Below are 27951 nucleotides of genomic sequence, written 5' to 3'. Positions count from 1 at the left end.
AAACCATGAGTGGCTTTGTGAGAGTGCGATTCTGGCACCGAAAAATGGCAGTGTGAACAAGATCAACGGAAAAATCCTAAAAATTATTTCGGGAGACTCCACATCTTACAAATCGGTTGACACTGTCACAGACACAGCGCAGACAGTTCTGTATCCTGCAGAATGTCTGAACTCTTTGGATATTCCGGGTGTGCCACCACACAACTTGACCCTCAAAGTCGGAGCACCTATAATGATTTTGAGAAATTTGGAAACACCAATGCTCTGCAATAGCAACAGACTCTGCGTGAAGAAATTGCACAATTACATCATCGAAGCAACGATTCTAACTGGATGTGCCAAAAGAAGACGTCTTCATTCCACGTACCCCAATTATCACTGGAGAAATGTCATTCACTTTCAAGCGATTACAGTTCCCGATTCGTTTAGCTTTTGCCATGACAATCAACAAAGCGCAAGGCCAGTCGTTATGCCAGTGGCAGGTATCAACTTACTTGAGCCCTGTTTTTCACACGGACACCTTTTCGTCGCCTGTTCGCGTGTTGGTAATAGCAAAAATTTGTACATCTACACACCAGATGGAAAAAGAAAAAGTATTGTGTATCCACAAGCGATTGCCTGAAGATTTTAATTAAAATATTTAAAAATAAAAGTAATTTTTTCTTACTTGATGCAGAAATTTTTTTGATTAAGAAGTAATTAATAAGCTATACATTTTTTACGGGGCGGGCAACGTCGCCGGGTATCAGCTAGTCTTATATATAAATGTGAAAGTATGTATGTATGTATGTATGCTCTTTATACAAATCTACAGTTTTAGACCGATCGTCGCCAGATTTTGCATATATACCAAACAGGACCGGGATTGAACCGTAGGCTACTTTAAAAGTTCGTCAGAGCTGGGCAAATGTCCGAAATGGGCGAAAAACTGTCGGGCAACAATGGTTTTGGGGGCCTCAACAATCACTTTCGGAACGTTTACTTTGGTTACCGTGGTTCCCAACAATGCGTTTCAGACGTGTATATGTCTTTACAATGGTTTGTCACATCTTTAACACTGCCATCATTACAGTTTATTCCTTTATAATGGTTTGGCTCTTTTCCAATACTCCCAGTAATTAAAAAAAAACCCTGGAAGCGCCAGATATTTTTGCTTGCATGTATACAGGGTGTCCTGTAAGTGCTAATGTGGCCTTTATCTCATCAACCACCCATCGTTGAGGTATAGTTTCAATTTAAAAAGTGCTTAAAAGGAGTTTGAATAATATTCGCTGCAGAAGCTGGACATCTGACGTCACTAACAACAGAAAACAACAACTACGGCGATAAAACTGGGAATAAAAATGTTAAACGCCAGCTGATGAACTCAATGCTTGCCTCAAATCATCAGCACTCTACTTCACCAAACACCAACTCTAGCCATATCGCTACATTGCAATTTACTGCCATTAGTGAGATGGGTTGGAAGTGAAGGTTCTGTCTATCGGTGGTCGCCTCGAGTTTGTTAGGACATCAACACTCTGGCACGAAGCTAAAAAATTATCATTATCCACCAACATGCGAGTTCAACTGCAAAATGACTCAGCACTGCTATCATTTTCACATCAGTTGATCAATTGGCAATAGAAGAATTCCCGTAGACCCAAGCACTGGACTGATAACGTTCCCAAATGGATTTTGCCAGTTATTATATATATAAACTCAGTTCAAGAACTTGCAGACAAAGTCTTCCCAAACATTCAACAAAATCACCGAAACCATGAGTGGCTTTGTGAGAGTGCGATTCTGGCACCGAAAAATGAGTGTGAACAAGATCAACGGAAAAATCCTAAAAATTATTCCGGGAGACTCCACATCTTACAAATCGGTTGACACTGTCACAGACACAGCGCAGACAGTTCTGTATCCTGCAGAATTTCTGAACTCTTTGGATATTCCGGGTGTGCCACCACACAATTTGACCCTCAAAGTCGGATCACCTGTAATGCTTTTAAGAAATTTGGAGAAACCGATACTCTGCTATGGCAACAGACTCTGCGTGAAGAAATTGCACAATTGCATCATTGAAGCAACGATTCTAACTGGATGTTACAAAGAAAAAGAAGTCTTCATTCCACGTATCCCAATCATCACCGAAGAAATGCCATTCACTTTCAGGCGATTACAGTTCCCGATTCGTTTAGCTTTTGCCATGACAATCAACAAAGTGCAAGGCCAGTTGTTAGCAGTGGCAGGTATCAACCTACTTGAGCCCTGTTTTTCACACGGACACCTTTTCGCGTGTTGGTAATAGCAAACATTTGTACATCTACACACCAGATGGAAAAAGAAAAAATATTGTGTATCCACAAGCGATTACCTGAAGATTTTAATTAAAATATTTAAATATAAAAGTAATTTTCTCTTACTTGATGCAGAAATTTTTTTTATTAAGAAGTAATTAATAAGCTATACATATATAAATTTTTTACGGGGTGGGCAACGTCGCCGGGTATCAGCTAGTATTTACCCCGATCTACCATATTTTATAAAATTATCAAAGAAATGTAGTCAGCATAGAGGTTCCCCTCCCCCAAGAGCTCTGCCGCAGAACAGCGCCGCCAACCGGCTTACGGTAACTTTTATTTTTCTTATGGGGTTCCTATGCAAATATCTCATTGGTTTACCTGTTTTATCATTCCCTCGGCCGAAATTCAAAAATTTCCCTGACTTTTCCTGATCCGAACTCCTGAGAAATGAAATATTATTTAAAAAATTTCAACTTTCCAAATTTTTTTGGATTTTCGGTTTTTCCCCCTCACTTTTATCAAATATATGCATACTTCTCTGACTTTTGCAAAAATACAGTAGAACCTCGTTATAACGGACTAAAAAGTGCTGAAAGTTGGGGGGTCATTCAAGTATAACGTCAGCATCGAGGAGGAGGGGGGAGGGGGTTTCGGATTTGCTGACTTTTGATGACAAGTGGGGAGAGGGGAGTTTGAAGGTTGCTTACGTCATCAACCACCCCTTTTTGAAGATATGAAATATTCTAAGCTGCTGACGAAATTTTGCTGACAGGGGGGGAGGGGTCAAAAATGACTGAAAATCTGCCTACGTAATACTTGAATGGCCCCTTGTACGTTATAATGAAAGCCCGCTGTATAACAAATAGTTCTCAAAGGGTGCAATGCTACATCAATGAAAGTTTTTTCATCCAAGTGTATATTTTGTAAAGGTTTCCTGACCTTTGAATCACCCTGTATGTATTATGAAAGATTCGCAAGGAGAACACTATAAACTGAACTGCTTAATTCCACCTAGTTTTTCCACATGACTGACAGCTGATAATGTTGTGAGATAGATATTTGACTATCAGACTATACGTCTAGTATTTCAAGCCATCTGCGCCAGGTGAAATTGATTGCAATGCAGAAGATTAAATCGTAACTACCAACCTTCGACCATTAGAAAGAATCCATTTGGGTTTTTCTGAAGAACCTGGATAGCTTTTTGAGTCATTTCGGCAAGAGATGGCTCACCATCTGGACCTGTGTCTCGATCCGATTCGTACGCCATATGACCGGAAGTGAACAGACCTGAAATGAATGGTTACATAAGAACTATTAGTTACACCGGCAAGATACAGCATGTCCCATAAATTTGGGCAGATTTCAGAACACCCTAAAAAAATCAACAAATTGACGTACCGGGGTGTGTTTAGGACGCTTAAGTACTCTCGAACTGTGCCACACGTCACTCAAGTGATCCGCGATTAAGCCGCGGATCACTTAAGTAATCTGGGAATGCGCCGGGGGTAACTTGAGTGATGTAGAGCCACACTGAAGGGGGGGGGGGGGGGAGGTTCGCTAAAATACTCTAAAACTGTGTCAACTGTCACTCAAGGGCTTTGTAAATGTGCCACGGATCGCTTAAGTGTTCTGCTAGAACTGTGTCGTGGGTCACTTCAGTGGTCTGTGAATGTGCTACAGGCATACTTGTGTGATCTGTGAATGTGCTACAGGCATACTTGTGTGATCTGTGAATGTGCTACAGGCATACTTGTGTGATCTGTGAATGTGCTACAGGCATACTTGTGTGATCTGTGAATGTGCTACAGGCATACTTGTGTGATGTGGAAAAACGTGCCACGGGCCTACTTGAGTGAACTGAAAATGTGCCACGGGCCGCCTAAATGCTCTGGGATTGTGCCATGGGTAAAAATGTGCCGCTTAGTTCATTTTTACAAAATTAGGTTTGAGGGGGCAGACCACATCAGATAACCTCGGGCCACATTTGGTCCACGGGCCAAGGATTTATCTTTATCTGACTTAGAGAGTGGGTCACAATGATTATCTTAAAGGGAAGTTTTGAGTTCTTAGCCTTGGAATAGCATTGAAGTTAACAGGAATTGATTATAATTACATATAAAGATATTTTCTTTCGAAATTTTGATTTTTTAAAAATAGTTTTTTGCATTTAAAACAATTATTTTTTGATCGTTTGGGAGTGGCAGGGGCTCCCCCAAGCCCCCCCCCCCTATTCGCGTACTGTCTCTGATTCCATCAATATGTGATAGGAGGTGGGGGGGGGGAGGCAGAGATGACGAAAAGTTTGTGACAAGGGGAAAGGGGGGGGGGACGAAAATGGCTGAACAATTGCTGACGTAATACTTGAACGGCCCCCTTGGAAAATGTAAAAAACACGATATCGTACTTCATTAACGTTTTTGCATAGTGAAAATGAATTCTTGTTGCATGATCTTGCTGCATAAAACAGATGCATTTCTTGTATTTTGTTAACGGGGTGCTATACCCACCGGTGAGAATTTTAAATGAGGCAGTAGAAAACCTCTCGATAACGGACAGCCATGGGGCCAAAAATTATGTCCGCTAACTAGTAGGTACGGTAGGCAATGGAACCTCGTTTACATGACTTTCACGTTTATACGACGTTTGACTTCGGTCACATTTGGTCCCTATACATTTAAATGTTAAAATGTGTATGTTACTGTGTGTGTGTAAAAGGCAGGGTACACAGGTAATCTCAGGCTTTATTTCATCAATCGTCTCGATAAAGGAAGTTCGATTGAAAATTTCACTGCATTTATCACTTTTACCAGCGATTATGCATAATTCCCAAATAAAGTTGGAAAGCCTGATGAATATGGAAGAATTTGTAACCCTTCTCTTCATTAAACAAATCAATTGTTTTTGCATAACCACATTATCAGTCTTTTGATGTTGGCTTTCCTCACATGTATCATCAAATGAAACCATCATTACCATTCGAATTCACCATCATGGACCATAGTTATGTTCAGTTAATTAATTTATTGAGGATTTATCGTATTTACCAACACAAAAGCTTGGGATTAAACATAATCTTGGTTTGAATATGACAAATTCTCTCGGTTTATGACCAAAAATTTGTAAATTCGAGTTTGGAAAAAAAATCAGTGTGTGCTTAATTTTGCTGTCCGCTATCTAGAGCATAGTTTCCCAACCTTTTTTGTCCCCCATCGCCCCCTTCTTCCGAAATTTTTTCTCCTAACGCCCCTCTTCCCCAACGCAATCTGACCCATAGAATCCTATGCTATACCCGTAGCATCTACCACCCCCTTGGAACATTCCATCGCCCCATTCAGGGGCGTTAACGCACGCCCACGTTAGGAATCACTGATCTAGAGTGCCCACTAAAACGGGAAGTGAAATACATCAAAGCACTATCCCACGGGACCAGGGATCAGAAAAGCGTCCGTTAGGGGAGGCTCCACTGTATTATTTCTTTCTTATGTCAAAAACATTCCACTCTCTGTGGCAAGTCTAAGGGTACCAACCGATACCCGGTACGTAAATTTAATGATTTTTATTATATTTTAAAATTCTTCAGAATTTATGTTGAAGCTTGTATTTCATCGTTTATGATAATAAACAATAAAATACAGGTTAATACTTCATTCAATTTCCATAAACATGCAAAACGTTACCTAACAAATAATCCACTTTATTAGAATCTACATTCCGCAAGTCCTTCTTCGTCGTAACGTATTTGTATGCGAGGCCTCTCACTCTCTTCTCGGCTTGCCATTCTTCGACGAGACTCCTGCGGTCTGACCGACGGCCGTCTTTGGTCACGGTTTTGCCATCTAGTGACACGCTAGGTAAAAAATGCCGTCTCCCGCCTCCAAGGATGACCTTTGGAAATAAATTTCGATGTATTGATTCCCAAACACATATGGATGGAACTGTAATTCAATCGATGTTCACCGCGATACATCTAAATACCTCAATCAATATTTCTTCTGCGTATAATTCCGATATTACACTATAAAAGTTTGGTAAAAGATATTTTACAAAACTAGAAGGAAAAAAACCAATAAGCCTATTATTGTTAACCGATAAGCTTATCCATTGCATTTTTCATGTTTTACGGAAGAGTTTTTTAAAACTTTTATAGTGTAATACCGACCTTAGGCTCGTATAACACTATAAAAATTTTATAAATGTTCTATTATAAAACTTGAAAAATGTATCAATTACATTAGCTCGAATGTATCAATACGCTTATTGCTTGCATTTTTTCATTTTTGTAAAAGAACTTTTATAAAACTTTTATTGTGTAATCCCAGCCTTATACAAGGAGAAGACAAGGGAAAAACATCAAAAACGTTTCCTTTGTTTTAAATATGAGACAAAGGATTCCAATTCGGTAACTTTCTACAGCAGAAGAGAGAGTTTCATGTTCCGTTGGACTGAAATCGAAATTCCCCCAATTGCGATGTGTTAACTTGATTTAACCTCTTCACGTACAGGCTTTTGGCAACAAATTTGGACAATCTTCATTTAAAATGTCGGTAATAAATCTGAAAAACTGGTTTCCTTGTTTGCAATTGACAAATTGAAGGAGGAAATTATAAATGCAATAGATTTTCCTCATTTGTAATTTTTGAGGAAAAATAAGTCCGTCCCGCGGGAAGTATAGATGTTCCCACACAGCTCCACAGAAAAAGACGCTAAAAGGAGAGAAAAATAAAAATCTTCCGTTCATTACAACGAAGCTCCGCGATGATGAGATAAGGGGTCATTCAAGTATTACGTGAGGATCGGGGGGGAGGGGTTTCGGATTTGCTGAATTTTGATGACAAGAGGGGGAAGGGGGGTTTTGAAGGTTGCTTACGTCATCAACCACCCCTTTTTTAAGATATGAAATATTCTAAGCTGCTGACAAAATTTTGCTGACGGGGGGGGGGGGGTATCAGTGTTTCGCTGACTTTTGCTGACAAGGGGGGGGGAAAGGGGTCAAAAATGGCTGAAAATCTGCTTACGTAATACTTGAATGGCCCCTAAGATATAAAGATCATTTGATCGCTTCTGTCGCACCACGGTCATTTTCTGCACACGAGAGCTAATTAGACCGGAACCTACAATTTATTGCCAATTTCGAACGACAGCTGTTTTTTATACTCATCCTACCGCACCCTAAGAGTCAAAGAAAACACCCAGAGAAGGAATGAATTTCTCTCATTTGCGTTGGACCGCGATGTCCCGTCCCTGATTTTCAAGTGGTTAAATTATGTATTTTGGGCTATAAATAGGCCTACATGACTATAGGCAGCTACCATCTAGTATAATCGAGTGGTTACCTCACTAACCTCCGATTGGAATCTTAATCGTAGGCGTTAGATAAGAAAAAGAAAATCGAAATCATTTTGTACGCATAAAACGTCTGTAAAACGCAACTCAAATGATTTAGACTTCATTCAAAACTAAACACAGTCGTTAAAATTATTCTCATTCTTATGAAGACGAGACATACATTGATGTTTTTACCAGGATGGTCTTCTATCATTTGTCTGGCGATGTCCTTGCAGTCTCTTAGGTTACCAGATGGAAGTTTGTCGTCGCTCTCCCAATACCTATTCGCCGAATGAGCGTAGAGAGCGGCCGGAGTTGCGTGCGTAACCCTCGTCGTTGTGACCAACCCGGTGGACTTCCCTGAAATGCATCATTTTCACGGTAAATAGAAAAAAAAACACAACTGAAAATACGAGGATTTACAGTAAAGCCGGATTTTCCTAGGAGTAGAACTTTTGCGCCGTGTGCAGCGTGAAAACGCTGATTGGTTAAAAACCTGAAATTCAGGTTTTTTTTTTTTACCAATCCGCGTTTTCACGCTGCACGCATCATAGAAAACCTGCTCCTAGGAAAACCCGGTCATTGATCATTTTTGTTCCACCACGGCCATTTTCTGCACACGAGGGCTAATTAGACCGGGACCTACAATTTATTGCCGATTCTGAACGGCAGGCTTGTTTTTTATACTCATCGAGAGGTTGGTGCGCTAACCCCTCGATGTTGGACTTCCTGCGGTAGCAATTTTTTGCTGCGATCAATGCTGCGGGGACCGTTTTTTGTCGTACCCCTGTGTCAGGAAAATTTTCTGACAAGGATAAACCGGGTATCTAACTCGCGACACCTCTAAACATCCGTTGGTACTTTAGACGAGCGTCTCATCTACCTGGCCCAGGAAAACCGCCACCAGACCAACGGGTCACGGAATGAAAGAAAGGATACGGCATGAAAGAAAGAAAGAAAAAAGTAACAATTGTAGTACTCAATGAGATATGAGCATTGTGTGAGTAAATTAATTTCAACTACGCGTGAGCAGGAAATATCAATTTTATTTTCTCATAATTTGATTGCCAGATATATAGTGTAACTTATGTGGAACTTCCAGCTGCGTGTCGCAAAAATTCAGGAAGATGTCGGCGATAGAGTGAGCTTTAATTTGATTTACTTGCTGAAAGTAGCCGGACGATAAGGGGTTTTCTACAAATTGATATTTCGATTATTTTCTGTTAGTTCATTAATAATAAAAACGTTAGGGACAACACCTACACAACAATTTCCAACATGCACCAATCCGTTAGAAATTCATGAAAGGAATGTTTATAACAGTTGTATACACTGTTTAGTGGTAGTATTGTGGGTTGAACGTAGGTCATGGAGGGAAAGATTCAACATTCCTCTTTTTCTATTGCTCGGTAATGGAATTAGTGGCAGTTTCTTTGAGGTGGGATTGGAGAAGCTCGTGCTAAAGTATGATAAGTGCCTTAATAGAAATCGCAGTTACGTCGAAAAGTAGCAACATCCGAATAATAAAATTTGTACATTAATTTCCATTTTTGTATTGCCATTTTACCAGACTTTGAAAAAAAAGCCAATGTATTTGGTTTTCGCAGTTTCGAAATAAATATGGCTTGAAATATATTCAGCCTGATTAACAAATACAGATTTTCACTCATAATTACACGTGGGAATATCTATGGAAGATTATTCTGATACAGACCAATTCAATCTCAAAAAGATACCTTTGAAGAATAAAACGCATCTTTTTTTTTTCTAAATAAATACTAATGAAATTTATTTTTATCACGGAAACAAGTTTCCAATTGTATAATTTGCATTTAAAATTTTCAATTTCGCATCAAAGCAATGATTCCACTTATAAATTAATGCATCATATATAAAGTGCAGAACAAAATATTCTTAAAAAAAAATGATACTGAATACTGTATACATATATTAAAAATTCCGATTACGTGTTTCAAGAAACAATTTTTCATGTTCCTCTCTCTCTTATGAACAAAACCGTTTTCTAAAATTCTTCGAGCGATATTCGCAGCGAATAATCAAAGATCATCCGAATCGAACAAAAGGGGGTATTTATTCATTCCAAGCCAAACGAATAATTATGATTTCAAGCACGAGGGAAATATGAATCTTCTCCTTAAATATTATACGTTAAAAGCTGATGATTGGGCGCCATCGCGAAAAATCTTCCCTTAACTATGATTGAATTTCCGAAGCGACGAGACTATCGGCTCCCTCCCTTAATCTATAATATACGTCTGTGAAAACCGCATTCGTTCGAGAGAAATTGGAATTTGTAAATTCATAATATTCATGCATAACACACACACACACACACACACAGATTTCTCGAATAATCTTGGGAATCATGCGCGTTATCCATGGGCCAAATACGTATATGAAATGCTTACCACGTACTTCGAAGTTGGTGGAAAATTTAAATTGGCAAAGCGTGAACGTTTAGGTTAAAATAATTGAAAGGACATGTTCGTTCGTTGATGAAGATAATAGTAGTAATGATGATAATAATAAATGGGAATTTATATAGTAGAAGTATGGAGGGAATTCCCTCGAGAGAGAGAGAAAGAGAGAGAGGAATGACGCTTTTCACGGTAACGTAACATGATAATATATTCCGTGTATGGTGTTGAAGGTAAATGAAAGTCTTTTAGAAATAATGGGTTTCAATTTATTAATAGGCAATGGAAAAATCAAAGATCAAAACACAATTGAGGGTTTCAATCTTTGATTTTTACGTGAGCCAAAAGCACTATGTTATCACGATTCTTTATTTTTTGATAACTGTATCGAAGAATCAAAAAATGTTTTTCATGTTTAAAAACTCACTTATACAGAGAAGATGTGTAGAAACTTAAAATAAGGATAGTCGTCCGCTGGAAGTGATTAGAATGGATAGGCAAGTCCCACGCAGTCGTCTGTATTCGTGAGACTCATCCTATTGCATAGAAAGTGTAAGGGTAGACCAAGTGAAAACCGAACAGTTAATAATTTGGTTTATTATTTGTATGCGTGTGACGAAACTTTGTGTAAAGGTAGATCTATAGGTAAGGAAAAGACATCTACCGTGGAATGGACTTGCCCTAGCTAGTCGCGTGGAATCACGTGATATCAGCTAACGGTCGGCCAACGGTATCGTCCAACAGACAATTGGTTGTTTTTTGGTTTTTTTTTCATTTGCGTCTTCAGAATGTTTGGGAGTAAAGAAGAGCAACGTGGTGTTTGTTATTCTTTTTCAGTGGCAGCAGGAGTTTGTGAAGTGCGTCGGCGAAGGAAGGCAATGTACGGTGGACATGCGCCGCCATGGGCAGGACTGGCACGGGAAATCTGTGGATGATGATGCGAGACCTGGTCTCAAATCATCTCGTAAAGAAAAACCATTTCTTTACGTGACGCGAACATTTGTTTTTGTCAAGGCACTGCATTAAAAGTGGCTTTTATGAAAGTCTTTTCCGGTTTGTGTTTCGTTGCGTAAAATGCTGACATATATTATTAAATACGGTCAGCGCTTGATGCATATTTAAGTTAACTGATCCTTTGCTACGTTTGAGTTTGCGGTCCCTGTAAGTGGTTTTTTTTTTTGTATTTTCTGTAATATTTGAAAGGTTGAATAATCCGTATTTAGTACCTTCGGCTTGTGCCCAGTCAGCTAAACATTGGACTCGAGAATGAAGGCTGGAATTACATTGGTCGTATCGTCCACCATCGTCCAAACCAACAGTCTCGAACCTTCCTTTGACACCGCAAAGTAAAGCCGTGGCACACGCACCAGAGTCGCCGACTTGGCTGTCTGTGTTGTACGTCTACGTATACAAAAATATATATATAAAATTTAGAGAAGATATGCATACGTATAAAAATGCAATTTCTGAACGAAATAATGATAACTATAACCACACATTTCAAAACAAGATCCAATTGAATCTGTGTCTCTCATCGATACATTTCTCCACTTGTCAATACAAGATTCATTCAAAGACTGGTTATTTGTGGAGATGAAGATTATAAGGAGGAAAATTTATCACTGCCCCAACGGGGACTCGAACCCCGGTCTCTCGCTTGGCGGACGAGTGCTCTACCATCTAAGATATGGAAACAGATAGAATATTTCAACCTTGGAGCGTATATATATGTTGAAAGGCACCGTAGCTGGACGGCGTCAACAATCAACTAAATAGCTCGTGGACGACATAGGCCAACCAGATGGCCACATGCATCTAGAAATGTCCCCTCCACTTGTCAAACCACGGGGACTCGAGCGCCCGATCGAGTCTCCCCGTGGGGGGCAGTGATGAACTTTCCTCCTTGTAATCTTCATCTCCACAAATAACCAGTCTTTCAATGAATCTTGCATTTCTAATTAGTTTAGGAATTAAAAAACTTTCCGTGTTTTTTGTGCTCCTAAGAATGACGTAGAATATTAGATAACTTGCTGCACCTGTGCCCAAATCAGACAACTTCCGAAGTTACATAATAAAGTTTTTGACTACTTTAACCCTTAACTGGCGTTGTGGGGTCATTTTGACCACACGCATTTTTCATCTTGCCACCCCTTGCGAATAAAATGCATCTGGACCATCTTATTTTCAGTACCTTTCAAGACAGTTGTTAACACGTGTTTGACAAATTTATGATGGTATTCTACTTCTTCCTCCCTTTATATCATTAGTCAGTTTCCGTAGGGTCAAAATGACCTCATTACACCATTTTCATAAGTTTTTTTTTCTTTGTCTGACAGCTGGAGTGTTCAGATCGAAATGGCGTATCGGTAGAGCGCCAATTTTCTCGATAACGGTTTCAAATTAACGGTGAAACATCGAATATCCGAGGTGAACATGAGGACAGTGTCGTTAGTGAATAGTACGTGAGATCTGTGTGATCAACATGTCATGGTGTTGTTTGCAAGTACTGTGTGTTTTTGACTTAGAATAAGACTAATTTTGAAGCTTGTGAAAGTATAGTAAATGTTAATTTCATTTATAAATTTTATTTCCTGTGTATATTTTAATCATATCACTTCAATTCTGAAACATGGCAATTGCGTTCAAAAAAATTAATAAATAATTTAAAAAAAATTTTCAAGAATCATTTATCCCTTCATTTTTTTTCAGAATGTGTGTCTTAATAATAGAAAATTTTTGGGAAAGTAATTAAAGAAATTTAAAAAAATTATTCAGTGAATTAATTGATAGATGAATGAAGTCATGCAAAAAACACATTGCTTTTATGAAAATTTATTTTGTTGATTTTTAAAATGCATTAATACTTGCTGTCAATTCATCATGACAGAATTTTCACAACGCTAATTAAGGGTTGACCCTCCTTCCAGTAGGGGTTTTTGGCGAAATATTTGGATGATGTATAGTTGGAATACCAGCGATGCATCTGAAAAACTCATATCTTTGTTAACATATAGACGATAAAGGAGAAAGTGCTGGTAAAGCAGGTTGTCCCTTCTTTTCCCCCACTCCTACTACATTTCCCCTCATATGCAGTACGTAATACTATATCTTTTTCTACTCGTTGCAAGAGAGAAAAGAGAACAAAATAATACTTGCAAAAAGCTATTATAAGTGCTATTATTAGCACATAAGTGCTAATAATAGCACTTGTACACCAAGAGGTTAATATGAAACGTAGAACTCTTTTGCTTCTTTCGGAAACTTTTGGTGAAACACCCGATGTAATCAATAGGGCTAGGATTTCTATGACTTTGCATATTTTTTATGAATTTTGCGAATTTCACTATTCTTACACAATACAATATTTTCTTCATGTTTTCAGTGATTTTAAAGGCATTTTTTCATGATTTTTAGTAATTTTAGAGCATTTTTTCATGATATTCAGAATTAGAAGCATATTTTCATATTTTGCCGCATTATTTTATATGTCTCATCATAACAATGTGTGAAGAGTTCCCCCCCCCCCCCCCCCAAGTTCTCTCTTCTCTAGCTACATTTCCTCGCAATTGGCGATTTTACAATAATTGACAATTTTACTTACTCTTGGCGATTTTTCGGTGGTATTAGCAACTATAGTCAATTTCATTTGTGTACCTTTTTTTGGCATCATTTTTGCTAATGATTGGCAATTTCCTGTAATTTCCGTATTTTTCTAGAAGAAATATAGTCAGCCTATTTATGAAAGCATGTTTATAAGTTTTTTAGGGCATAAATGTATTTTTCATGGAGCATATTCTGTCTGTTTTCAGGGCATAAAAATCCTAGCTCTAGTAATTAATAATGTGACTAACGTAGTTAGTATTTCTCTCACAATACAGACTTATTTAAGATCTATAAATATCGATATTAGCCATACATGATAGTTGCCAGATGAAGGGTATCGTTCAATACAAGAAATTATCAGATGGATCCTAAGATTTTGTGCCCGGGATTGAGCACGTCAAGTTGGAACCAAAACTTGAGTCATATCATGGTGGCTCCTCAATAATGGCTTTGGGGGGAGCGTTCTTCTAACTACGTATCACAGCCAATTACCACAGCGAAATATCATTGTGATTCCCGAAATACTTCGTGGCAATCCTGAACGGTCTCATGGCAAGCTAAGGGTATCACGGCATTCTTCTTGAGAACTACTGCGTTAGTTTCAAAGTGCAACCGCACATAAAGATACGTCTGTTTTTCGGTAGCGGTAAAGACTGAAGCTAGCGTTCACACTCATAGACAAAGTCGCGATTGTCAAGCAACACTGCCTTTCTTTCTGATTTTTTTTTTTTTTTGATCACCCTGTATACAAAAATCAAGGAGCGTACAACTCGCTGCATTTACATTTTGCATAACCAGCACTAAGTGCATAAAAAAACAAAATAAATATTTATATAATATTAAAAAATATGTTGAATGTATCGTTATAAGTCAATTATCACTTGATTAGAACCGGAACAACACATTTACTGACAAAAAATCAGAATGTCCCGGAAAACCGGCGCATATGGCCAGCCTGTGTAGTGGGTCACCGGCAATGTTTTTCGGTTTTCTTTTCGGATCCAAGCTATAGCTAAAAACTTTTGTTCAAAGAATACGATTTTTTAATACATACGTAAAGGAATGTAAATTGGAAATTATGGTTTTAATTAAACTATGCGGTACTATAAGCATATACATTGTTTCATTATTTTTTTTTTTAAAGACAAATATGAATCAAAGTGCTCTAAGAGGTATATTACCGGATAAAACCGGTTTAAATATGAAAACTTGAGAAGTAAACAGAAGTGGATCCATAATCCGGATAATGATGGGCCTAAGATGACCTAATCCCGAATCGCCTAGGTTCCACGGAGTCCGGACCAATGATTAACCGCGATAGCTAATTGAAAAACCGATTCTAATTAATTAAATTGCTGTGTTGATGTATTGTTTTAATTATATGCATGCTAACAGCATCAATTGACGTACATTTTTGAAAAAGATTAGAAAAAAAATCAATACGTTTTTATGAGGGGGTGAACCTTAGATCAGTGATTCTCAATTTTGGGAAAGAGCCACGGCCCGGTTGATTTCTTTTAGGTGAGTTGAAGACCCAGTTATACACACGATTAATGAGAAATAAATGAGGAAAAATAAAACAGGTAATCATTCACGGCCCAGTTCGACTGATGTCAGGGCCCAACGATTGAGGAAACACTGACTTAAGTGAGCTGTGGCTTATTTACAGATGCTTTGAATGACCACCGGCACAGTTCTTGAGTACTTAAGTGGCCCGTGGAACACTTACAGATCACTTAAGTGACGCACCGCAGATTCATTAAATCGCTAAAACAACCTGCGACACTGTTAGAGATCAATTAAGTAGCCCGCGGCACGTTTCCAAATCGATGAAGTGTCCCGCGCTCTCCTAAACGTTGAACACCCTTTTTCTAGAGCAGTGGTCTTCAACTTTCGGAAGCTCGTGGCCCGGTATAACCATATTTCTGAGTGGAAGGCCCGGTCATAAACATGGGAATGAACGGGGAAAAAGGAAACGATGAATCTCACTCGCGGCCCGGTTTGGCTGATGCCAGGGCAAGATATTGGGCTGCGGCCCGGCGGTTTAGAAACACTAATAACTTAGAGGGTAAAGAGTTATTGAATTTCTAGATGCTGTATATCCAGCTTTTCGCAAGGATGCGTTCATGGGACGCGCGATTTCGACTTACGATATAACAAACATTAAGTCATATTCATTATTTGGCTTGGATACACTATTAATTACTTGATTGTTTTCACGACAGTCACCGAGTGTTACTAGATACTAAACCTAGAGATTAAGGATCTACCTCTTAGGTCCATGAATACTGCAATACCATAATCCCTTTAAGTGATTAGTCAGGAGACATTTAGCTTTTTTTCACCCTTCACGTACTTCTGACGTATAAGGGCTTGTATAACAACATTAAAGTAATTGCTTTGTTTAACTCCGTAAAGTTAAACATCCTGAAATGCGAGGAAACCCTGTCAAATGCCGGAGGGTTTAGAATGCATAGTGCGCATGAAATCATGATTTTCCCCAGGATACACGAATAAACTTCGCACGAGGTGCTAATTTCATTAAATTAAATGGAGAACTAAAGCAGGGTTATTAATGTGTCATTCGAGCATGTTATACATGAGTAAGATTGTTCTCGGATTAAACTTGTAGGGGCAGGGAGAGAGCCTGAATATATTTCCCCGGAGGATACCCTCACCGAAAATCAAATGTTTTATTTTAATTGAGTGCACGGATTCATCTTAAACAGTGTGCTGTGGGTACTGGTACGTACCGTATATATACGTTCTTGTGCGCGTGAGTGCTTTCGTAAGCAAAGAGTTGTTCCCGAAGTGTTTCCTGTTTTAATGAAAACACGGGAGAGCTATATAATAAAATGCAATACTATATTCCCCTCGCTTCTAGACTCGACGAGGAGTTTCAAGTGGTGATGCGAAAAGAGCCGAGCGAATCATTTCATGAATGTTAATAACTAATGAGTTTCCGCCGACAAAAGATACCGAATTTCTTCATTATTTTTGGAGGAATGCAGTGTAAAGCGGGGGGGGGGGAGAGGAGACTACTGCTGCAAAGTACACAAAATATACTATTCCTCGAGAGGCCGATAACGGAAGTTAAACTCCATGTCGCTCAGTTTACACAGAGAAGGGTTTCTCAAAACCTTTTGTACGAAGCAGGTTAAGAGACCATCCATCGTAGATATTCGTTAAATTTTAATTATAATTATATATGCACGAAGTCAAGCAAAGTGATTCGTCTAATTAATCAAAGTCTTTCTGAAGAACCCTATTATCAAGTAGTTATAATTTATTTCAGATCCATACAGGCCATAAGATTTGCATATTCTTTGAAATACGCATACTCTGAGACGTTGCCGATGATTGAACGGTTACTTTGTGTCCACTCTCTACAAAAGACTAGAGGCAGAAAGAGTTCTCCTTTCCCAAATATGGTCAATGGACATGGAGTAATTGCCTCCCTGAATTTCACAAATATTTCTTTGTATTAACCCCCTTCACGATGAGGGACATAGTATTGCGTGAGAGTGCCAGCGGCATAAATTCAGCTGAATATTTCCTCAAACATTTTTCTCCTCATTGCGAAGCTTATTGTAACCCTATGAACAAACGTGTGTGTTTTTTTCTCTCCTCTCTCTTCTCTTCTCAGCGTTTTTCCTCCCTTCTCGTTCTCCACGGAATTCGCCCCCACATGTAAACTCGCGTATACATTAGCGCGCGAATCAAGCAATGAAAGCATTCGGAATTGGTTGTTCAGTAATTTTTACGGTGTTGTGAACGATTCTTGAGCTGTTTTAAAAAACTGGGCCCACCTGGAATCTGTTTTTTCAACGAAGACAAGGGAAAGAAAGGAACACAAAGGAAGTTTGTTTTAATCCCACGAACGGATTAGAACCGCTGCAAGGGTCGTATGCTATAAGATCGGCACGCTAATGTATACGCGCCTTTATGTATCTCTCTCAGAACTAATCCTTCTATTATATACTGTCCGTGGAAGTGAGAAATGTATTTTCTCTTTTCCACTTTCTTCCGTTATTTAACGCGCGAACAAGGTTACCATATTTATCGCCTATACGTCTAATACAGATTATTCAAATTTATCACCAACAGCTTGTACACGAAGGAGTTGTATGGTATTGTTAGCTGAATATCGGATCAATTTATGCAAAACTTGGCAATATAATTGATATATTGATACAATTTGAATGTAGGGAATGCGTGGAAATTTTTGAGGACAATCGTGAATGAAACTAACGTGAGTATGGCGTAAATCTTACCTTTGCGAGTGCTATGTGCTGGAATTTGTCGAATGCTAACTCCGTCTCTTCACCAGTCTGGCCTTTCCGTTGCCCTCTTAGAATCCGGGCCGTAGTTACAGTGGTTATTCCCATACCATCGCCAATGAAGAGGATGATGTTCTTGGCGACTTCTGTATTATCCCAGCCTCTCAAGTTCCTCATGAGCTGCGACCTTGCCTGTTGATACCAATGGAATCGATCTGTTGAAGAAAATAAAGAACTATTAAATAATGAAAATAATAATACGATAAGAACTATTCAAAGCGTGTACGTTTCTATAAGATGTCTGGCAAAAGGCACCCCGGGAAGGGAAGAGAAGATCAACTTTGCCCAAGAAATGGTAAGAAGTCATCAACGAATAAGGTAAATACACGAAAAATACTAAATTCCTAATTGATTTCGACACACACAATGGGTATCCCACTTGGGTGGATACTGTCCCGCGTGATGGGTGGTTTAATATTTTTTCCTCTGTAGACGACACCCATTGTGTGCCGAAAAATGCATTAGGAATTTTACCTTATTCGACCTTATGATGACTTCCTGATAAAAGGCACCCAGACTTCAAAAAACTGAATATCATCATAAAGCTTATCGCAATCTTTCCCGAATTCGTCATGTGATGATGGTGGAAATTTTCAAAATCCCATAATATTCTAATGTGAATAATAGGGATTGGGAGTGTTTGTTCTGGTAGGGGATACATGATCCTACGTCTGACACCTAATTTAAGTTAAAAATCTGTACTGCTATTACTACTACGTTAACCGTACATGCACCTCATACACATTCCTCAGTAGGAATTAAAAAAAAAATTCCGTGACGCCATCTAACAGAAAAAAATTTGTATTGCCTATTACGGTTTAAATCTGTGGCCACACAATTTCTACGAACCTGGTAACTAGGTTCTACTGGCTTCAAGACAAATATCAGAAATAATTAATTTTTTCATCATTCACACACACACACACACACACACAATTTGATTTCTTAAGATAATCAACTTTTGACGTTAAGATGTCCCAAAAATAAAATTATTCCATCCCATACATACGATTTTAACATGGGGTTACGGTCATTGGCCAAGATCGTAATAACGTTAATAAAAGGCGAGATGGCGCTAAGGATGAAAAAGGTTTAAAAACTTTGATATTGCGGTAAATGTGATAAATCGGTTTTTTTGCATAATTGTCAATCGCCTCAGTAATTTTAATAAATGTGTCACTTTAACTCGCCATTATGCATAACACCCCAGCGTATCTAGTTATTTGATAAATAATTTAAATTTTTTCGCTTTTTACCAGTTGTTATGAATAATACGCTAGTGTAATTGAATAATTATAGATGATCCCACCCCCCACCTAGTGAATTTGATAAATATTAAAAAACAAAATTCTTAAATGAGCCGAGTATGTTTGCCCTACCCCCGATTTAAGACGTGTCACGACCCCTCTGAAGTCGTTTTTTTTTCTAATTCCCTGAAGTCGATTATGCATAATGTCCGGTAAAAGCGATAAATTTCAAGTATTTACCGAATTAACGAGTTATAAAATTTGCCAACGATGCTTGGGTATTATGAAAACTATGCGGTAAAAGTTATAAATTTATGAAACTTATAGAGATGATTATGCATAATAACTGATTCATCACAATTACTGTAACATTATGCCTCTTTAGCTCCGCCTCGTCTTTTAGTGTGACGCAATAGTGATTTTGGCCAATGAACGTACCCCCACGTTATAATCCTATGTGTAAGATGTTACCATGCTATTGCTGCCTGCCCGTTTTATATTTGAAATTACTCTTGGTTTGCTTTATTGGAAACAAAAATTTCTCATACAGTATTTCTGTATTAAAACGTCAACCGTTTATATTCGCGCATGCGTAATAAGTATAGTTAACATTGTTATGGATAACTTTCTGTTTGGAATAATAAATCAGCATAAAGAATCTATATCATCAGCCCATTCCAGAAACAAAAAGCAAAAACTATATCACAGATCATATCCAGCCAAATCACGTTGCGTGCAGTCGAAAAATCATTACAAACTGCAAACGGAGCCATTGAGGTAATATAATTGCGAACTAATACAACCTGAAAAGAAGACGCCGTATTGCACAAAACAAAAACAATACAGTAGATTTCCGTTATAACGAACCTCAAGAGACCGGTGAAATCACTTCGTAATAATTAAATTTCGTTATAAAGGAATTCCAGATTTTTACATTGTTCCTATGTAGGTTTATCTGGGGGATTAGAAAAGTTTTCGTTAAAACGAGATTTTTTTTCACTATAACAGTATTCGTTAAAACGGGAATCGACTTTAATAATCCGAATTATATCTATAATCTCAAAAAAAAACGTAAAAAACTAACATTTCAAGCATTTAAAATAGCTTTCTTGGTACAATATGGTGACCCAACGCTAAACTATGCATCTACACCAAAAATAAATGCACCCTCCCCCCCACCTGAAAATAATACAAATACAGTACAAAACAACAACTTTTGCAACAGGCAAAAAGCCCAACGAGATGGTTGAAAAAAGATGCCCATAAAAAAATATGGTTGCCAGAATATCTAAAATACAGCAAAGACATTTTTCTGAGGCCCACCTAATTGTCCAGAAATGCGTGCTTACAAATTTGCGTGCTTGGGAAACAAGGACACCCGTAGCTCTTCTATGCACCCATTCAACCAATTCCATGTCCCTCTGTAGGTATGGTCTCCCAAAACCTTACGGCTATGTCCAGGACGAACTAAGGCTCGGAAAAGCGGAAGGATGACTTTGGGAGAATGCGAAAAGACCTTTCTCAAGAATGAAGCGGAGCCTTCTATTCGATTTTTTCGCCACCATTAAACAATGTTCCGAAAACCTGAGTCACTCGTCATCCCAAATCGGTGACTATTTGCATCCAGTCATAGCATAACCTAGTGAAGTACAAGCATATAGCTGCACAGAATATGAGCACATTCCGACATCCATTACAAGTTGGATGTTTTTCCATATGACAACTTACATAGTGTGTATACAGAGTGATTCAATAATTCCTTTTGCCACATTTTACTGGCGAAACGTTGATCCTAGAAGCATCCTTCTAATTAGAAAGTGTCCAAATAATATGTAAAATTCAGATATACAGTCGAATACCGTTTTAACGGATACCGTTATAGTGAAAAAAATCTCGTTTTTTAACTAATACTTTTCTAATCCCCCAGATAAGTTTCCATAGGAATAATGCAAAAACCCGGAATTCCTTTATAATGATATTTTTTCATTATAATTTCGAAGTCTCTTGGAGTTCGTTATAACGGGATTCGACTGTATACGTCATTCATATTACAAGGGGTTATACGGTTATTAAAATATAAAAATGAACTTTTTATACTGACACCCCTGTCTTAAAAAACCAAATTAGAAAGCTGTTGGTTTGCCCTGTCTCTCCAGAGGTAAAAAAAAACATCAACGTTCCTAAGTGCAATATTCGCAGAGATATTAAAATTCAAAAAATGTAGAAAAATTGGGAAAAAACAGCATAAATGGAAGAGGGGGCAAGATCATTTTCCGATAGTGCTGTTTCCCCCCCCCCCCGCCCAATTTTTCCTCCAATTTTAAAATTTAAATTTCTTAGTGAAAATTTTACTTAGCAACGGGGAATTTTTTGTTGTTGTTTGTCAGAGGAGCGACACGGCAACAGCTTTCTAATCAGGTTTGTGAAGACATTATGTCCATATAAAAATTAATTATTATATTATAATTATACTGGACAACCCACTGAAACATGAATGGCTTATCTGAGATCTACATCGGATACTTTTTCTAATTGGAAGTGTGCCTCTAGGATCAACAGTCTACCAGTAAACTACGGCAAGGTGAGTTTTGGAATCACCCTGTATACATATTTCCCACAGAAAAACAAAAAGACATCAGAAATTTGGATGATTAAAAAAAAACAACTTAAAAACTTATGATTTAAGTCACTGTATAATTTCAACCATTAAAATTGCTCAAGTCCATTGCAAAAATATTAAAGAAACGTTTATTTTGTAATTGGAAGATTTTGCCTCAAATAATTTATTTATGACAATTATTCCATGACAATTTCATTGGTCAAGGAATGGACAGATATAAGGTTAGATACCCTTTTACAAACACCTTTAATATAAGCTACAAATCGAAATTGAATTCTCATCTCCGTTCGGAGTTCAATTTGTGGGGAATACAATCGGTGGACCTGAATCGATGGACATTAGATTGCAGGATGGACGCATTCCGAGATCACAACTAGATTAGCTCATTATCGTAGTATGTTTTGGCAATCAGCTTGAATAATGGTTCCCTTGTATACGTCAGTCATCTTGTCCATTCATTCTAGGCTCCGCGTAGTTAGTTCCGTTCATAAACACCTCCTGCTATGGTACAAATGGGATGACCGTAAGCGAACAACTGATACTTTCAACTCATATAGAAATGGATGGACGCCTAGAATCTTTATTATAAGACTGATCGGACATCTTGGTTTGAAACATTGTTTTTTGAGTAGTCCTGATGATATAGTGTCATATTTGCACTGGTCCACGTGAAATGATATTCAGACTTTTTTTTTTTTTTCAAACCGAGCACAACTCAGGTCTATTGCCATAGGCAATTTACTACCTAGTGAGTTGTGCCGGAAGTGTAAGTGCGTGTACCTAACAGTCTGAGTGCGTATCTAGTGTTGTGTATGATTTTTCAGTGCTGCCATCTATATCTCAGAAGTGAAGTGAGTGATGTGTAGTGACTGAATATTTGTACTGTTTGTAGGACTGTTGCTCTCTGTGACGAGACTGTTGATATTCAGACTGAAACATGGTTTTCTTCATACTAATTTGCGTTATTGGAGAAAGGAGGAGATAGAAAGCTGTTATGATAAGTTGTGGACTTTGGTGGCCAACTTTTCCTCATTCCGTGCCAATATTGAGACATTTTCACGCGTGTCACTCTCCAATGTTAAGACAGTTCACACTGGACCAGTGGACGTCTTAAACAGTGGGCAGAGGGAAAGCATTTTTTGGGGGTTGGGAGATATCAACAAAACTTGTAACATTTTCCATTGATTATTCAGGAACATTGAAATGATGAGAGAAATCGTATTTTTAAACTCTCTACAAAATATGATTCCTAGTAACCTTTTTCCTTACAAACCTTAATTTTTCAAGTTTTCTCTCATAGAAATGTATCATTTGAAATTTGTATATACCCTGTATGAAGAGAGAACAATTTTTTTTGCCTGTTATAAGCGGATTTAAATGCGTTTGAAAAAGAAGAACCTCAATTTTAAAATACAGTCGAATCCCGTCGTAACGAACGCCAAGAGACCAAAGGAATCACTTCGTTAAAACGAAATTTCGTTATAAAGGAATTCCAGGTTACCTAGCGTTGTTCCTATGTAAACTTATTTTGGGGGGATTAGAAAAATATTTAATAAAACGAGATTTTCGCTATAACGGTATTCGTTAAAACGGGATTCGACTGTATTAGGAAAAAGCAACAGGAAAAATTAGTCACTACAAATTGACAAATAATTTTCATTTTGTTGCGTTGCGATAGTAAGTTATACCCGTATGTAATTTTTTCCTGAATAAATTAATCTTTCACGTTCAGAATTTTTGTAACAATTAATTAGTGAATAATTAATTATAAGTAGCTAAAAGAAAGTTTTCTAGCAATTAGGCAATATATTTTCTAAGGTGGTGTGGGAAGGTGAATCGTGTTGCACTGGGGGTGCGGTAAGAAAGAAAGATTAAGAACCACTGCACTGTGGACCGATACTAAGTTATAACGATACGATTCGCGCAATATCGTATCGTATCAACCCGCCTAAAATTTTCTTTCGGGTATCAATCATTTTTGTTATTGCTCCAGTCAGGGTTGCCAGCGGCTCTATATTTTCACGAAAAATATATATACAGTCTAATCGCGTTATAACAAACTCCAAACGACCAGAGAAGTCATTTCACTATAAATATCGTTATATAGTCATTCCAGGTTTTGTCATTGTTCCTATGTAAATTTGTCTGACAGATTAGAAGAGTGTTCGTTAAAACGAGATTTTCGTTATAATGGTATTCGTTAAAACGGGATTCAACTGTACATATATGAACATTTTTTTTCTGTTATTTCATTGGAAAAAATTGCTATCACGAGAGAACCTTCAGAGACTTTGAACATCGTCAGTGATTCATTATATCGGTTATAAGCCTAAGATCAGGGACGGGCTTAAGTATTTTGCGGCCCCTCTGAACAGGGGTTTATCCAATGCCCCAGGGCGTCCATGGGTACTCTGGTGCTCGAGAACGACTGTAAAACTACTTCGTGGTCACAAAAAAAAGTCATTTGGCAATAAATTTTGACAAAAGTGTCCACTTTCCAGTGAAAAAATTGCGAGTGAGCCCCCTCTCACTTGAAGGTTTAGGGCTCTCAAGTCTAAAAACTGATTACCCAGGCCCTCAACCTTAGAAATTCTCTTTGTCTATCTTGGACTGAATTTTAAGCTATTGCTTTGTTAAAAAGTTGAAGTCAAAATGTAATCAAATCATTTTCATCCCCGTTTTGCGTCCCAAAAAATTTAGTGGCCCGATGCGGCAGCATCCTTCGCACCTGCTTAAGTCCGGCCCTGCCTAAGATGTAGTATCTAGGAGGCTTTGGTATTACTAAGATATGTTATTTGTGTTTCAAGGAGTTGTATGGTTATTATAATAAAAAAATTAATTTTTTATACCGTCACCGTATGCCCCAAAAACCCAATTAGAAAGTTGTTACCCTGTTTTTCCTGATGCAAAAAAAACAAAACAATTCCACGTTTTTAAGTGCAATATTCGCTGAGATATTCGAATTCGAAAATCTGAGGGAATTTTTGAAAAAAAAAAAACAGCGTTAAATGCGGGTTAAACGGTTTTTCCGCATTTAGAGCTGTTTTTTCCAACTTTCCTAAGTTTCTTTGGAATTCGAATATCTCAATGAATATTGCACTTAAAAACGAGGAACTTTTTCTTTTGGTGGCATTAGGAGAAATAGGGCAACAACTTTTCTGACTGGTTTTTGGGACAAACGGGGAGTATATAAAAAGTTGAATTTTTTATTTTAATAACTATACAACCCCGATGAAAAATGAATGATATATCTGAGTACTACTACTTTTCTAATTGGATGTATGCCTCCAGCATCAACGGTTCACCAGTAAAATGGCATACCTCCCCTGTTTGCCATGCAGCCTATAAATTGATTAATATAATTGTCACTATTATTTTATTGGCAATATTTGGTGAGAATTAGCAAAATGACTTGTTGGTGTCTCACAAAATCTGGTCATCCTACAATTATAGTGATCCATATTGCCGTGGTCATCGAATTCTCGATCCGTTGATCGAAACTACGTGGGTTTAATGAATGTCTTACAATTGAATTAGTTATTTCTATGGGGGGGGGGGGAATTAGAATGCTTTACAAATCACACAGAATTTATTAACGTGGGTAAAGCATGTGTTCTCTCTTCATCTCTCTCTTATTCTACGAACTTCTAACCGACGTATTGTGTTATCAGTGCTCCACTGGTAGACGATACAAAATGGTTGGTACTTGTGTTGCTTTTTATCAACTTTGCTGAGTTATAAAAGCCGTAGCAATCGATGAAAAGCGTCAGGGGTACATGAAAATTTACGCACGGAGGGAAAATGTGTTTTGCAGCGAAAAATAATAGAAAAATAAAGAAACAGAGATTATAACTCATTGGAGACGCCCTTGCGCTGTCTCCTACACCGATTACAACGGCATAAGTGTTGATGAGATAAAGACAGATCAAACATCAAGAAAGTCAGATTCACTGTGAATCACAGCAAAACTTGGAAAACAGCAGAGTGCAATGAAGGACGTGGTTGAAATATTTGGTTTTCAAACAGCTTGTGCTCACTTTGAGCCACAGTTTTCAACTAAAGACCATATTTTTTCTGCGATATTGAAACGGAAAAAACGAATTCATGACGAGTATGAGAAGAAGATTTTACGTAAAATCAACTCTTCGTTTACGAACGTCTTGGTTTGGGAATAATTCGGTTCATGAACAACAAAAAAGTATTCGAGGAAACATATATTTTCTGGATATTATGCCGAGGTGAAATATGTTTTCTTGATGTGTTGGGCTGAGAGAAAAGCCGTCTAGACGATTAGTCGGTTTACGAACACGTAAAGCGGTCTAAATCCCGAAGGAAGCATGTTTCAGAAGTCTGAGATTAATTTTTTTTTTCTCGACAGACTTTGTGATTGAAGAATCAAAAGTTTCTTTCATCAGAGTAAAGTTCCCGCTATTAAATACGACTCCTCTTAATCCAGCTCATGATTCATTTCAAACTTTATGAAGCTCTGAAGAAAAGAACTTTTTCAAAGACGTTTTGCAATAATATCAGACATAGAACTAACGAGATAATGAAGTTTCCAGAAATTACTGACTGTAATTTCTGGAAACTTCATTATCTCGTTCCATATTGCATAGTTCTTATTTACCAAACTTGGCAGCAAGAGTACAGAATACCATCTATTTGGCGTAGAGTATATTTTGTAACGGGATAGTATTGCAAGCAGAGTGATTATACATGATACATATTAACGAAATCAGACTTTGCCCTGGCATCGTTTTCATCCAACTTGCGTTTCATCTCTTTGAAATGATGGTAACTTTTTCAGTGTTGATTCAATGATCATTGAATTAAATTCACTATTAGTTACGTACAGGAACTGTAGTAAAAGCTCACACTTGTAAATGGACTACTTTTAAATAAAAGGAACCAAGCGCCATTTTTAACGTTTTTCAGATATACCGATATCTGAACTATTGAAAGGGGTGAGATTTTTTATTTAAATAGAACCAAGTGACATACATATAGGCCGTAATGCCGTCTGTGTGCACTTGAACAAACTGCCAAACTGAAGAGATAACTGAACCGAAGATAACTTTAAATAGCTTTTTCTCAATTTTGATTTAATTACCCGCTTGGTTCCCTTTATATTCGAATATTCGAAGTCCCAAGAACGGATTAATTCATTTTACATTGATTTCTTTGTCAAAAATTCAGATTGCGAATGGACGTCAGGAACGCATTAAGTTCGTAAACCCAAGTTTGACTGAAGCAAAACCTAGAGATTACCATCTTTTCCATTCTGTTACGTAATATACACCACTAACACTAAGAAGTTGATAACGTCCGGAATGCTTTATGATTATGTTTTAAAAAAGCTGCAGTGGAATTCTACCGAAATTGTATTTTCAAGCTGAAAAAGCGGTAGAAATTTGTGCAGAAAAGATTGAGACTTCATTGAAAAGTAAAGAAAATGCTGCATATTAAAAGGAGACTCTCGGTTTTTTCCATTAGTAAATTCTTAGTCATAAATTACAGCGAAGCCCCTATAATTATACCTCTCTCACGCTAATTCATTGCCGTCAACTATTTAAATATCCCATTCCTGTCACAGAGACAGATAATATAAATTAAAACAGGAATAAAAATTAATTATTAAATATATATTTTTGTGAATTTTAATTTTTTAAAAATTCCTTTTTAAAAAGTGTACGGTCTTGGAACAATTTTTTGAATCGAATGAACACCAGCTCCAAATTGGATCAAAGAATGAAATGATTTCGATTGCATGTTTCCGTGTAACATTTTTTTATTCGATTCCTCTCCTAAATTCGGAAGAACTAATTTTTTTTTGTTCTTTCAAATTTCATCCCCACAGTCGTCTCGTTTTGAATATTTAAATGAAACTCATTTCCCTTCGAAACACGTCATCTCCTTCACCGAAATGATACAACCATTCTCCTACATCATGTAGATGTGGAAATAAGATTCCGTGTAACATCCGTGAATCGACTGGATAATCGACTTCGACATACACACACAACGAGATCCTCTTTTATCTTCACTTCCCTAATTCTCATGCCATGGTCATTGTTCAATCTCTTCTCC

At 37.7% G+C, this 27951-nt stretch overlaps 1 protein-coding gene across 1 annotated transcript in view; it reads right to left on the bottom strand.

Moving 5' to 3' along the window:
• The window catches only part of LOC149082172 (alkaline phosphatase-like), a 164087-nt gene that overhangs the window by 21532 nt on the left and 114604 nt on the right, over positions 1-27951 (bottom strand). Inside the window, exons 2-6 of the mRNA XM_089235689.1 lie at positions 17932-18152; positions 11281-11455; positions 7798-7976; positions 5969-6176; positions 3438-3578 (exon numbers count right to left, since the gene is read on the bottom strand). Coding sequence (XP_089091815.1) covers positions 3438-3578; positions 5969-6176; positions 7798-7976; positions 11281-11455; positions 17932-18152 — 924 coding nt within the window. The remainder of the gene's footprint in view (positions 1-3437; positions 3579-5968; positions 6177-7797; positions 7977-11280; positions 11456-17931; positions 18153-27951) is intronic.

This window comes from Pholcus phalangioides, unplaced genomic scaffold, assembly GCF_987345545.1.
Source record: "Pholcus phalangioides strain wild (caught in Gottingen) unplaced genomic scaffold, Ppha-v1.0 ptg000009l_1, whole genome shotgun sequence".
NCBI classification, from domain to species: Eukaryota; Metazoa; Arthropoda; class Arachnida; order Araneae; family Pholcidae; genus Pholcus; species Pholcus phalangioides.
Note: the sequence above shows the minus strand (reverse complement) of the source record. Positions and strands in the feature narration are given on the sequence as shown.